Source organism: Carcharhinus amblyrhynchos, unplaced genomic scaffold, assembly GCF_965287045.1.
Source record: "Carcharhinus amblyrhynchos unplaced genomic scaffold, sCarAmb.v2.hapA scaffold_39, whole genome shotgun sequence".
Lineage (NCBI taxonomy): Eukaryota > Metazoa > Chordata > Chondrichthyes > Carcharhiniformes > Carcharhinidae > Carcharhinus > Carcharhinus amblyrhynchos.
The window spans coordinates 2,937,959-2,952,964 of NW_027649780.1; the positions used below are offsets into that span (position 1 = coordinate 2,937,959).

The following is a 15,006-nucleotide window of genomic DNA, read 5'->3' on the forward strand; positions in this document are numbered from 1 at the left end:
TTGTCTGCACCTTAAAGGCTTGATTACCTGTAAAGACTCGCATTCTAATCAGTATTCTGTAAATTGGGTTTGTGTCTTTATACGCCCTGTTTGTGATCAGAACTCCCACTCACCTGACGAAGGAGCAGTGCTGGTGGCATTTGCTACCAAATAAACCTGTTGGACTGGTGTTGTGAGACTTCTTACTGTGATTAATGGTTGTACCCAGCTCTTTAAAAACACAGAGCTCAAATGTTGTCAATAACAGCTTTGTACGCAGTTCAGTTCTGTTCAGTTGTGTTGAATCCTGCACAAGCTTTGAGATCAAGTCTGTCTTTCCCTCTCCCTCGCAAGTTATCCTTTCCCACTCTCGGTTATGTTAACGCTAATTTTAAATGCTGTTCAATAAATGATGTTTGACTTCTGACCAATTGTGCCTGCGTCTATTCTAAGAAGAGGACAGCCCCCACTCTGCGTGTTTCTGCTAATCCGCCCGAAGAGACGCCGCTTTGGCGGGGGTGGGAGTGGAGGGTGGGGGGGGGGGTTGAATTTTTCAGTGTGCCTCCATCCTTTGCATTCATTATCCTGGGTTCATGTCACACCATCTGTAACTCCCACAACTTGCCTGGGCTTGCTCTCCTGGCTGGAGACAAGACGTGATGTGGAGATGTCGGCGTTGGACGGGGGTCAACACAGTAAGAAGTCTCGCTCATCTGACGAAGGAACAACGTTCCAAAAGCTTGTGGCGTTTACGATCAGATAAACCTGTTGGACTTTAACCTGGTGTTGTGAGACTTCTTACTGTGGAGATAATACACATCTCTTTAATCTGTGCTTAACCCTCTCTCCACTCACATTGTCTGTAGCTTTAAGACTCGATTACCTGTAAAGACTCGCATTCCAATCATTATCTTGTAAATTGAGTTTGTGTCTGTGTGTGCCCCGTTTGTGATCACAAGTCCTCACTCACCTGATGAGGAGCCTGAGACTCCGAAAGCCAGTGCCAAATAAACTTGTTGGACTTTAACCTGGTGTTGTGAGACTTCTCACTGTTCGTTACCCTACGCAATTCCTCCACGGAGACTCCGGGACCTTACCTGTTCCTTCCCGGAGCAGGACAGTGCAGTTTTCCAGCCATTTGTAGCAAGGGGAAGTTGAGGTTCAGTCCCGACAGTGTCACCACCACAACCGAGCCACAGAACCAGTAATCTTGCACCAGGAACCTTCTCACCTCCAGTTTCACAAACCAAATATCCCCGAGGTCCTGGTCGCTGGGAATATCGTACTGCTCGACCTGATAATGAAACATTTGACCCAGTGAGGTGCGGGCTGAGGTGTCGGTGGCTGGCCAGCATTTATTGCCCATCCCTAATTGCCCCGGTTCCTCGGGCAGTTGACATTGCTGTGGCTCTGGGGTCACGTGTAGATAAAGAACAAAGAAAAATACAGCACAGGAACAGGCCCTTCAGCCCTCCAAGTGCTGCAGTGGAGAATTTCTTGTTTTCCGAGCTGTGATAAGAACGTAAGAACATAAGAAATAGGAGCAGGAGTAGGTCATCTAGCCCTTCGAGCCTGCCCCGCCATTCAATAAGATCATGGCTGATCTGTCGTGGCTCAGTTCCACTTTCCCGCCCTCTCCCCATAACCCTTAATCCCCTCTCTTATCAAAAACCCATCAACCCGCGTCTTAAAAATATTTAGCGAGGCAGCCTCCACCACTTCAACGGGCAGAGAATTCCAGAGATTCACCACCCTTTGAGTGAAGAAGTTCCTCCTCAACTCCGTTCTAAACCGCCCCCCTTTATCTTGAGGCTGTGCCCTCTAGTCCTACTGTCCTTTCTGAGCGGGAAGAGTCTCTCCACCTCTATCCTATCCATCCCATTCATCATCTTATACGTCTCAATGAGATCTCCCCTCATTCTTCTAAACTCTAACGAGTACAAGCCTAGTTTATTCAGCCTCTCCTCATAGCTCAACCCCCTCAACTCCGGTATCAGCCTAGTAAACCTCCTCTGCACTCCCTCCAAGGCCAAAATATCTTTGCAGGTGCGGCACCCAAAACAGTACTCCAGCTGCGGCCTCACCAGTGCCCTATACAGCTGCAGCAAGACCTCCCTACTTTTATATTCAATCCCCCTCGCTGTGAAGGCCAGCATCCCATTCGCCTTCCTGACCACCTGCTGCACCTGCAAGCTGGGTTTTTGCGACTCATGCACAAGGACCCCGAGGTCCCTCTGCACCGTCGCCTGATGCAGTTTTTCGCCCCGTGAGTAATAGTCCTTCCTACCATTCTTCCTACCAAAGTGGACCACCTCACACTTGCCAACATTAAATTCCATTTGCCATTTCCTGGCCCATTTGCCCAGCCTATCTAGATCCTTCTGCAGACTCTCCACACCCTCCGCACAATTTGCCTTTCCCCCAATCTTGGTGTCATCAGCAAATTTCGACACCCTACACTCAGTTCCCTCCTCCAGATCATCTATATAAATGGTAAAAAGCTGAGGCCCCAGCACCGACCCCTGGGGCACTCCACTACTCACCATCCACCAATCCGAATAGCACCCGTTGACCCCCACTCTGTGCCTCCTATTTGACAACCAATCCTCTATCCACACTAACACCCTACCCCCAACTCCATGTCCCTCGACCTTCTGCAATAACCTCTCATGAGGTACTTGTCAAACGCCTTCTGAAAATCCAGAAAGACCACATCCACCGGCTCTCCTCTATCCACCGCCCTAGACACATCCTCATAGAACTCCAGTAAATTTGTCAGACACGACTTCCCTTTAATGAAACCGTGCTGCGTCTGCTCTATCAAGCAATTCCCCTCAAGATGCCTCGCAATTTCCTCCTTAATGACGGATTCTAACATTTTACCTACCACAGACGTTAAACTAACCGGCCTATAATTCCCCACCTTTTGCCTGGCACCCTTCTTAAACAACGGCGTAACATTAGCCGTTTTCCAATCTTCCGGCACTTCCCCGGAATCCAGCGACGTCTGGAAAATAACCACCAAGGCATCCACTATCACCTCCGCCATTTCTTTCAGAACCCTCGGATGCATTCCATCCGGTCCTGGGGACTTGTCCACAATCAGCCCCTCCAGTCTGGCGAGCACCGCCTCTCTAGTAACAGTAATGTCATTAAGACCCTCCAGTCCTACCACCTTTCCATCACTAACACCCGGCAAATTATTCACGTCTTCCTCCGTGAAGACAGAAACAAAAAAGTTATTCAATACCTTAGCCATATCCCCATCCCCTACCACTAGGTCCCCTTTCTCATCCTCTAAAGGACCAACGTTCACCCTAGCCAGCCTCTTCCTTTTTATATATTTATAAAAACTCTTGCTATCCTTTTTTATATTAAGCGCTAGCCCAGCTTCATAGTTTCTCCTACCCTTCTTTATCAACTTCTTTGTCAATCTTTGTTGACATTTAAACCTCTCCCAATCCTCTTCTCGCCCACTACTCTTAGCTGCTCTAAATTCCTCCGCTTTTAATTTAACACTTTCCTTCACCTCCTTCATTATCCACGGCTTATGGTCGCTGGGAATATCGTACTGCTCGACCTGAGAATGAAACATTTGACCCAGTGAGGTGCGGGCTGAGGTGTCGGTGGCTGGCCAGCATTTATTGCCCATCCTTAATTGCCCCGGTTCCTCGGGCAGTTGACATTGCTGTGGCTCTGGGGTCACGTGTAGATAAAGAACAAAGAAAAATACAGCACAGGAACAGGCCCTTCAGCCCTCCAAGTGTTTGCAGTGGAGAATTTCTTGTTTTCCGAGCTGTGATAGTAAAACTTAACAAAGTTTGCTTTGAAAAAAACAACTAGCTTTTATTATCACAAAACTGTACGCAGTATCTTGCAAACAGAGAGCAGTCCGCACTAACTGCTGATTCTATCCGAAGACTGCGCCAACTACAAAGATCAATTCAATAATTATACCTTTTTCTTATCAGCTTACAAGACTTTAGTAATACAAGCAGTGGTACATTGGACAAAACAAATTCTGTGACCTTAGTTCTGTGATTCCTTCATGTCTTGTTTTCTGTAATAAACAGCTCTGTGACTCTTTCATCCCCGACCTTATCTAACGTCTCGTATGTTATCTCACGGTATATGGAGTCACCCGTGTTAAGATAGGCTTCCCTGGTGTTAATCATGTCTCACTCAGGCTGTGCGAAGTCAACCTTATCAAGACAGACTGAGGCCAAGCATTTGGCCTTCTGTGGCTGGAGCAGCGTCAGTCAGTTTCACAGGAATCTGGCATTTTGAAATGGCTTGCTCTGCTGTCCTCACCTCATACTAAATACTTGACCATTTCTCCCATCATGCCACTGCTTCATTCGTACACTATCACACAAGCCCATACCGATCATGATGCCCTAGCTAAACTAAAACAAACACCGTCTGCCCTTACTCGGTCCATATCTCTCTATTCCCTCCCTATTCTAGATAGGCTGGGCGAATGGGCCAGGAACTGGCAAATGTGAGGTGGTCCACTTTGGTAGGAATAATGGTAGGAAGGACTATTACTTACATGGCGAAAAACTGCAGCAGGCGACGGTGCAGAGGGACCTGGGGGTCCTTGTGCATGAGTCGCAAAAACCCAGCTTGCAGGTGCAGCAGGTGGTCAGGAAGGCGAATGGGATGCTGGCCTTCATAGCGAGGGGGATTGAACATAAAAGTAGGGAGGTCTTGCTGCAGCTGTATAGGGCATTGGTGAGGCCGCAGCTGGAGTACTGTGTGCAGTTTTGGGCGCCGTACTTACGCAAGGATATTTTGGCCTTGGAGGGAGTGCAGAGGAGGTTTACTAGGCTGATGCCAGAGTTGAGGGGGTTGAGCTATGAGGAGAGGCTGAATAAACTAGGCTTATACTCGTTAGAGTTTAGAAGAATGAGGGGAGATCTCATTGAGACATATAAGATGATGAATGGGATGGATAGGATAGAGGTGGAGAGACTCTTCCCGCTCAGAAAGGACAGTAGGACTAGAGGGCACAGCCTCAAGATAAAGGGGGGGCGGTTTAGAACGGAGTTGAGGAGGAACTTCTTCACTCAAAGGGTGGTGAATCTCTGGAATTCTCTGCCCGTTGAAGTGGTGGAGGCTGCCTCGCTCAATATTTTTAAGACGCGGGTTGATAGGTTTTTGATAAGGGAGGGGATTAAGGGTTATGGGGAGAGGGCGGGAATGTGGAACTGAAACACGACAGATCAGCCATGATCTTATTGAATGGCGAGGCAGGCTCGAGGGGCTAGATGGCCTACTCCTGCCCCTATTTCTTATGTTCTTATGTTCTTATTCATATAACACCTCTACTTATTCGGGAGACGAAGGAAATTTGGCATGTCAGCTACGACTCTCACCAACTTTTACAGATGCACCATAGAAAGCATTCTTTCTGGTTGTTTCACAGCTTGGTATGGGCTCCTGCTCTGCCCAAGACCGCAAGGAACTACAAAAGAATCCACCACACAAACCAGCCTCCCATCCATTGACTCCGTCTACACTTCCCGCTGCCTCGGCAAAACAGCCAGGATAATTAAGGACCCCACACACCCCAGACATTCTCTCTTCCACCTTCTTCCGTCGGGAAAAAGATACAAAAGTCTGAGGGCATGTGCCAATCAACTCAAGGACAGCTTCTTCCCTGCTGCTGTCAGGCTTTTGAATGGACTTACTTTGCATTAAGTTGATCTTTCTCTACACCCTAATTATAACTGTAACACTACATTCTGCACTCTCTCGTTTCCTTCTCTATGAACAGTATGTTTTTTTCTGTAGAGCGCGCAAGGAACAATACTTCTCACGATGTGTTAATACATGTGACAATAATAAATCAAAGCAAATCAAATCAGCCACCACCTTACAAAATATTGGGGTGTTCTTGCAAAAAACATTTCACGGGGGTTGCAAGCAGTGACTTATTCAGTCTCTGCACCGACTCTCCCCAGACTGAGACCCACCGTCACCTGCGAACACGTGGTCACCGAGGCTCTGTGATTTCTCTCCCTCCCCAACACGTACTCACATCTCCCCGCTGCAAGTCCCTCTGCAGATACTTATCCAGGTTGCTCCTCTGGCTCTCTCCCCGCTCTCCGATCAGCGTGCAGTAGACATAACTGTCCGTGCCCACGTACTTGACGTCCCCCGTGCTGACGATGACTTTGTAAGTGACCATCTCCGCCCGTTCGGGTGATCCAGAGGCCTCCCAGTGTGAAACACGCTCTCTCTCTCTCTTCGAAAGGCAGAGTGCAGCAATGCTTAACCTGGAGAACTGTGAAGAACAGCAGGAAAGGAGGGGTCTCTTGTTGGATTGTAGGTGGGGTCCCCAGTGAAATCGGAGAACGTCTCACTCAACTGGAAATTCCGGGGAATCATAGCATCCCTACGGCGCAGAAGGAGGCCATTTGGCCCATCGGGTCTGCACTGACTCGATAGGCCAAATGGGGGCGGCACGGTAGCACAGTGGTCAGCACTGCTGCTTCACAGCTCCAGGGACCTGGGTTCGAATCCTGGCTCGGGTCACCGTCTGTGTGGGGTTTGCACATTCTCCTCATGTCTGCGTGGGTTTCCTCCGGGTGCTCCGGTTTCCTCCCACAGTCCAAAGATGTGCCGGTTAGGTTGATTGGCCATGCTAAAAAATATTGCTCCTTAGTATCCTGATTGCATAGGTTAGAGGGATAAGTGGGTAAGTGTGTCGGGATATAAGAACATAAGAAATAGGAGCAGGAGTAGGCCATCTAGCCCTTCGAGCCTGCCCCGCCATTCAATAAGATCATGGCTGATCTGAAGTGGATCAGTTCCACTTTCCCGCTTTCTCCCCATAACCCTTAATTCCCTTGTCTATCAAAAACCTATCTACCCGTGGCTTAAATATATTCAGCGAGGCAGCCTCCACCACTTCAACGGGCAGAGAATTCCAGAGATTCACCACCCTTTGAGTGAAGAAGTTCCTCCTCAACTCTGAGGATTGAGAGCCTGGGTGGGATTGTGGTTGGTGCAGACTTGATGGGCCGAATGGCCTCTTCCTGGGCTGTAGAGTTTCTATGATGACATTCTATGATGACCTCAATTCCAACCAGGCCCTATCCCCATAACCACATGTTTTTAACCTAGCTACGCCCTCTGACACTATTTAGCAATTTAGTACGGCCAATCAACCTAACCTGCCCATCTTTGGATACTCCGGGACAATTTAGCGTGGCCGATCCCCCTAATCTGTACATCTTTGGATGGGCACAGTAAGAAGCCTCACAACACCAGGTTAAAGTCCAACAGGTTTATTTGGTAGCAAAAGCCACTAGCTTTCAGAGCGCTGTCCCTTCATCAGGTGAGTGGGATTTCTGTTCACAAACAGGGCACATAAAGGTACAAACTCATTTTACATGAATAATGGTTGGAATGCGAGTCTTTACAGGCAATCAAGTCTTAAAAGTACAGACAATGTGAATGGAGAGAGCATTAAGCACAGGTTAAAGAGATGTGTATTGTCTCCAGACAGGACAGTTAGTGAGATTTTGCAAACCCAGGCAAGTCATGGGGGTTACAGATAGTGCAACATGAACCCAAGATCCCGGTTGAGGTCGTCCTCATGTGTGCAGAACTTGGCTATTAGTCTCTGCTCAGCGACTCTGCGCTGTCGTGTGTCGTGAAGGCCACCTTGGAGAACGCTTACCCGAAGATCAGAGGCCGAATGCCCGTGACCACTGAAGTGTTCGCCAACAGGAAGGGAACAGTCTTGCCTGGTGATTGTCGAGCGGTGTTCATTCATCCGTTGTCGTAGCGTCTGCATGGTCTCCCCAGTGCACCATGCCTCAGGACATGCTTTCCTGCAGCGTATCAGGTAGACAACATTGGCCGAGTTGCAAGAATATGTACCGTGTACCTGGTGGATGATGTTCTCATGTGAGATGATGGCATCCGTGTCGATGTTGCGGAGGTTGCTGTGGCAGGGTTGTGTGGTGTCGTGGTCACTGTTCTCCTGAAGGCTGGGTAGTTTGCTGCGAACAATGGTCTGTTTGAGGTTGTGTGGTTGTTTGAAGGCAAGAAGTGGGGGTGTGGGGATAGCCCTGGCGAGATGTTCGTCTTCACCAATGATATGTTGAAGACTCCGGAGAATATGTTGTAGCTTCTCCACTCTGGGAAGGACTGGACAATGGAGGGTACTCTGTCCACCGTATCCCGTGTTTGCCTTCTGAGGAGATCGGTGCGGTTTTTCATTGTGGCGCATCAGAACTATCGATCGATGAGTCGAGCACCATATCCTGTTCTTATGAGGGCATCTTCCAGCATCTGGAGGTGTCTAATACGATCCTCCTCATTTGAGCAGATCCTTGTCCGTAGGGAATGGCTTCTTTAATGTGTTTAGGGTGGAAGCTGGAGAGGTGGAGCATCGTGAGGTTATCTGGGGGCTTGCGGTACAGTGAGGTGCTGAGGTGGCTGTCCTTGATGGAGATAAGAAATAGGAGCAGGAGTAGGCCATCTAGCCCTTCGAGCCTGCCCCGCCATTCAATAAGATCATGGCTGATCTGAAGTGGATCAGTTCCACATTCCCGCCCTCTCCCCATAACCTTTAATCCCCTTGCCTATCAAAAACCCATCAACCCGCGTCTTAAATATATTTAGCGAGGCAGCCTCCACCACTTCAACGGGCAGAGAATTCCAGAGATTCACCACCCTTTGAGTGAAGAAGTTCCTCCTCAACTCCGTTCTAAACTGTCCCCCCACCCCCTTATCTTGAGGCTGTGCCCTCTAGTCCTGCTGTCCTTTCTGAGCGGGAAGAATCTCTCTACCTCTATCCTATCCATCCCTTTCATTATCTTATACGTCTCTATAAGATCCCCCCTCATCCTTCTAAACTCCAATGAGTACAGACCCAGTTTATTCAGCCTCTCTTCATAGTCCAACCCCCTCACCTCCGGTATCAGCCTAGTGAACCTCCTCTGCACTCCCTCCAAGACCAAAATATCCTTGCGCAAGTGCGGCGACCAAAACTGCACACAGTACTCCAGCTGCGGCCTCACCAGTGCCCTGTACAGTTGCAGCAAGACCTCCCTGCTTTTATATTCAATCCTCCTCGCTATAAAGGCCAACATTCCAGTCACCTTCTTGATCACCTGCTGCACCTGCAGGCTGGGTTTTTTCGACTCATGCACTAGGACCCCCAGGTCCCTCTGCACCGTAGCATGCTGCAGCTTTTCGCCCTTTAAATAGTAATCCCTCCTACTATTATTCCTGCCAAAGTGGATAACCTCACACTTGCTAACATTGTACTCCATCTGCCAGGTCCTCGCCCACTCGCTCAGCCTATCCAGATCCCTCTGTAGACTTTCCACACCCTCCACCCAATTTGCTTTTCCACTCATCTTCGTGTCATCAGCAAATTTCCACACCTTACACTTAGCCCCCTCCTCCAGATCATCTGTATAAATGGTAAATAGCTGAGGCCCCAGCACCGATCCCTGGGGCACTCCACTAGCCACCAACCGCCAATCAGAATAGCACCCATTGGTACCAACTCTCTGCCTCCTATTAGACAACCAATCCTCTATCCACGCTAACACCTTACCCCCAACTCCATGCACCCTAACCTTCTGAAGCAACCTTTTGAGATGAGTGTGTCCAAGAATGCAACCAATTCTGGACAGCCATCCATGGTGAGTCTGATGGTGGGATGGAACTTGTTGATGTCACCATACAGTTGTTTTAGTGATTGTTCACCATGAGTCCAAAGGAAGAAAATGTCATCGATGTATCTAGCGTACAGCATCAGTTGAAGGTCCTGTGCAGTGAAGAGAGCTTGCCTTCAAACAACTGCACAACCTCAAACAGACCATTGTCCACAGCAAACTACCCAGCCTTCAGGATAACGGTGACCATGGCACCACGCAACCCTGAACAGATCTCCCACGCACCCAATGAAGGGGCAGTGCTCCAAAAGCTTGTGGCTTGTGCTACCAAATAAACCTATTGGACTGTAACCTGGTGTTACGAGACCTCTTACTGTGCTTACTGTCCAACGCCGGTATCTCCCCATCATCTTTGGACACTAAGAGGCAATTTAGGCGGCACAGTAGCACAGTGGTTAGCACTGCTGCTTCACAGCTCCAGCGACCTGGGTTCGATTCCCGGCTCGGGTCACTGTCTGTGTGGAGTTTGTTCATTCTCCTCGTGTCTGTGTGGGTTTCCTTCGGTTTCCTGCCACAGTCCAAAGATGTGCGGGTTAGGTTGATTGGCCAGGCTAAAATTACCCCATAGTGTCCTGAGGTGCTTAGGTTAGAGGGATTAGTGGGTAAAATATGTAGGGATATGGGGGTAGGGCCCAGGTGGGATTGTGGTTGGTGCAGACTCGATGGGCCGAAGGGCCTCTTTCTGCACTGTAGGGTTCTATGGTTCTAAGCAACAATTTAGCACGGCTAATCCACCTTACCTGGACATCTTTGGACACTAAGAGGCAATTTAGCATGGCCAATCCACCAAATCTTGACAGTGGGAGGAAACCGGAGCACCCGGAGGAAACCCACGCAGACACGGAGAGAACATGCAGACTCTGCACAGGCTGTGACCCGAGGCAGGAATTGAACCCGGGTCCCTGGCATTGTGAGGCAGCAGTGCTAACCACCGTGTCACCGTGCTGCCCTCAGTCAGGAATGGGAATGTCACAGAAAATGATGACAGATTTTCAAAAGTTGATGGTTAACAAGAATGAGATCATTTCAAGTTTTGGGAACATAGGCTGCAACACTACAGCACAAACAGGCCCTTCGGCCCACAAGTTGCGCCAATCACATCTATACCCACCAAGCCATAGAATTTTCTGTAACTTCCAATCCCATTAGATCCCATATACTCATCCAGAAATCTTTTAAAAGACCCCAGCGAGTTCGCCTCCACCGCCACCGACGGCAGCCGATTCCACTCACTCACCACCCTCTGAGTGAAAAACTTACCCCTGACATCTCCTCTGTACCTGCTCCCCAGCACCTTAAATCTGTGTCCTCTCGTAGCGACCATTTCAGCCCTGGGAAATAGCCTCTGAGAATCCACCCTGTCTATTCCTCTCAACATTTTATAAACCTCTTATCAGGTCGCCTCTCAACCTTCGTCTCTCCAGGGAGAAGAGTCCCAGCTCCCTCAACCTATCTTCATAAGGCATGCCTCCCAGTCCAGGCAACATCCTTGTAAATCTCCTCTGCACCTTCTCAATAGCTTCCATAGCCTTCCTGTAGTGAGGCGACCAGAACTGAGCACAGTACTCCAAGTATATTTAAAGCAACGAGGTTTACATTGTCAGGACATGGAGATGTACCAGTCTTTGAGCCCATATCTCTAACTTGGCAGTATGCCATTGGGAAATAATCACATGGTAAGAGTCCTCAGCAACAATGGTTACCAGGAAGTGGGTCATGCTGGGGGGGGAAGGGGGGTCCATCATGACAGGTAGTGTACTGCAACTGGCTGAGATAGAATCATAGATTCATAGAAACCTCACAACACAGAAAGAAGCCATTTGGCCCATCGAGTCTGCAATCCCACCCAGGCCTTATCCTTGTAACTACACATACTTACCCTGCTAATTCCCCCCCAATCTTTTTTGTAATTCATTCGTGGACATGGGTGCCACTGACTGGCCAGCATTTATTGCCCATCCCTAGTTGCTCCTGAGAAGGTGTTGCTGCCTTCTTGAATCGCTGCGGTCCATGTTCTGTGGGTTGACTCGCAATGCCGTCAGGAAGGGAATTCCAGGATTTTGACCCAACGGCTGCGAAGGAACGGCGATATATTTCCAAGTCGGTGAGTGGTTGGAGGGGAACTTGCAGGTGGTGGCGCTCCCACTTACCTGCTGCCCCTTGTCCTTCCCAGATGGAAGTGGTCATGGCTTTGGAAGGTGCTGTCTGAGGATCCTTGGCGAATTCCTGCGTGCATCTCATGGATAGTACACATGGCCGCGACTGAATCTACGCATCCCGGGACAATAAGGGGCAATTTAGCGTGGCCAGTGCAGCTAACCCACACATCTGTGGGCTGTGGGAGGAAACCGGAGTACCCCGGGGAAACCCACATAGACATGGGGAGAAGGTGCAGACTCCGACAGGCAGTGACCGAAGCCCGGAATTGAACCCTGGTCCCAAGCGCTGTGAGGCAGCAGTGCTAACCACTGTGCCACCGTGCCACCCCAAATAATTTGTCATACTGTGGATTGGCATATTAATATATAATGAAATCAAATTAAGCTAATTTGTATGTATGTGTACATAGATCCCTGAAAGTTGGAAATCAAGTAGATAAGGTTGTTAGGAAGGCATACGGTGTCTTGGTGTTTATTGGTAGGGGGATTGAATTTAGGAGCCGCAGCATCATGTTGCAACTGTACAAAACTCTGGTGCGGCCGCACTTGGAGTATTGTGTGCAGTTCTGGTCCCCACATTATAGGAAGGATGTGGAGGCTTTGGAGAGGGTGCAGAGGAGGTTTACCAGGATGTTGCCTGGTATGGAGGGGAGGTCCTATGAGGAGAGACTGAGGGATTTGAGGTTGTTTTCGTTAGAAAGAAGGCGGCTAAGAGGGGACCTTATTGAAACATATAAGATGATTAGAGGTTTGGATAGGGTGGACAGTGATAGCCTTTTTCCTCGGATGGAGAAAGCTAGCATGAAGGGGCATGGCTTTAAATTAAGGGGTGGTAGTTATAGGACAGATGTCAGGGGTAGGTTCTTTACCCAGAGGGTGGTGAGGGATTGGCATGCCCTGCCTGCTGCAGTTGTAGATGCGCCTAGTTTGGGGGCGTTTAAGAGATCCGTGGATAGGTTTATGGATGGAAAGGGATTGGTTTAGGTTAGAGGGTCATTGCTTTTTTAATTGGTCGGCACAACATCGTGGGCCGAAGGGCCTGTTCTGCGCTGTAATGTTCTATGTTCTAATTAGTAGAAGTATCTGAGCTAAGAAGAGAGCACTGTATTTTGGCTCCGTGCCTCAGGTCTGCAGAGAGGTCTCCCAGCACCAATAGGTGTTGTTCGATGCTTTGGGAAACTCCCATGGCCAAGATTTATGTCTTGTTTGTCTTGTAATGAAGGGGATTGATAGAGTGGACGTGCAGAGACTATTTCCTCGGGTGGATGTAGCTGTTACTAGGGGGCATAGCTATAAGGTTCATGCTGGGAGATATAGGAGGGATGTCCGAGGTAGATTCTTCACTCAGACTGGTTGGGGTGTGGAATAGACTGCCTGCTGTGATAGTGGAGTCGGACACTTTAGGAACTTTCAAGCGGTTATTGGATAAGCACATGGAGCACACCAGAATGATAGGGAGTGAGATAGCTTGTTCTTGGGTTTGGATATAATTTGGCACAACATTGAGAGCCGAAGGGCCTTTACTGTGCTGTAATGTTCTATGTATGCCTTTCATGCTTTTTAAAAGAAATTCCAAATATGGCTTCTAAAACAAAAATATTGCAATTCATTCCAGCTGTTTCAAGTTCTTTTTAAGAGAATTCGGCCACCATTAAAGAAATTCCCTCCAACACAGCCCATCAAGTCTGCACCAACCACAATCCCACCCAGGCCCTATTCCCATAACCCACACAATTACCCTACACTAAGGGACAATTTAGCATGGCCAATCATCTAACCTGCACATCTCTCAATGCTAAGAGGCAATTTAGCATGGACAATCTGTCTAACCTGCACATCTCTGGACGTTAAGGGGCAATTAAGTGTGGTTGAACACCTAACCTACACATCTAGGGACACACAGGGGCAATTTAGCATGGCCAATCCACCTAATCCACACATTTTGGGACACTAAGAGGCAATTTAGCACGGCCAATCCACCTAACTTACACATCTTGGAGAGTGCTGGCGGCTGTAGTGCTTCAGTCCACTTTGTTGTCCAACAAGGGTCATACACGCGATGGGTCATACAAGGGCTGCTCTTGGTTGTTTTGAGAACAGTCTAGTCCTTCATGTCGTTAGTGTACGCTTAAACTGGACCAGATACTGGGCAAGACGACAGCTCAGTGACTATCACTGTTTGCTGTGCAGACACATGGATTTGGGCCGGTGTCTGTGGGAGTTTGCGCATTCTCCCCGTGCTTGCGTGGGTTTTCTCCAGGTGCTCCGGTTTCCTCCCAAAGATGTGCTATTAGGCTGATTGATGTAATAAATTGTCCGTAAATTAGTCTTCCTTCAATGTGGAATGCCATAAGCATAGACAAGTGTCATGGGTGGAGAGGGGACTGGTAATGTTAAAATGGTGGCACGGGCTCATTGGGCCAAAGGGCCTGTTTCCCGGGCTGTTTTTGTTCTTTGTTACCTTTGGAAACTAAGGGGAAATTTGGAATGGCCAATCACCTTACACATCTTTGGGCACTAAGGGGCAATTTAGCATGGCCAATCCACCTAACCTACACACCTTTGGACACTAAGGGGCAATTTAGCATGGCCACTCCACCTAACCTGCACATCTTTGGAAACTAAGGGGAAATTTGGAATGGCCAATCCTCTTACCTTACACATCTTTGGGCACTAAGGGGCAATTTATATGGCCAATCCACCTAACCTGCACATCGTTGGGCACTAAGGGGCAATTGAGCATGGCCAATCCACCTAACCTGCACATCGTTGGGCACTAAGGGGCAATTTAGCATGGCCAATCCATTTAACCTGAACATCTTTGGACACTAAGGGACAATTTAGCATGGCCAATCCACCTAACCTGCACATCGTTGGGCACTAAGGGGCAATTTAGCATGGCCAATCCACCTAACCTGCACAATTTTGGACCCAAATGCCACGATTTTATTGGTTTGCCTTGTCCATCAATGGGCGGAGTGAACCGGTAAAATCGCACGAGAGTCGAGACATCAGGATTGTGCCCGATTTTTCGGCTCTTGCGATCTTACTGACACCAAGGTTCCGGCAAGGAGCTGAATAATTTATTTAAATTGATTGAAATGTTTATTTGTACATGATCAGCTAGCCCGAAGCTCAATAATCCTAACTCGCTTGCCTTTTTT

General features: G+C 48.6%; 1 protein-coding gene across 1 annotated transcript; it reads right to left on the reverse strand.

The window, feature by feature from the left end:
- Window positions 1-1,038: 1,038 nt before the first annotated feature.
- Window positions 1,039-6,220, reverse strand: LOC145335619 (polyunsaturated fatty acid 5-lipoxygenase-like). Its single transcript, XM_080181423.1, has 2 exons — window positions 6,023-6,220; window positions 1,039-1,273 (listed from the first exon to the last, which is right to left on the reverse strand). The coding sequence occupies exons 1-2, from the start codon at window positions 6,170-6,172 to the stop codon at window positions 1,073-1,075; spliced, it is 351 nt and encodes a 116-aa protein (XP_080037549.1). The 5' UTR covers window positions 6,173-6,220; the 3' UTR covers window positions 1,039-1,072.
- Window positions 6,221-15,006: the final 8,786 nt, after the last annotated feature.

What these genes read in the sequence shown, in the direction of transcription:
- LOC145335619 (XM_080181423.1), bottom strand. Translation starts at nt 6,172, where the DNA reads ATGGTCACTTACAAAGTCATCGTCAGCACGGGGGACGTCAAGTACGTG. An exon ending in GGGACTTGCAGCGGGGAGAT is followed by an intron (nt 1,274 to 6,022) that starts GTGAGTACGTGT and finishes TTTCATTATCAG; the next exon opens with GTCGAGCAGTACGATATTCC.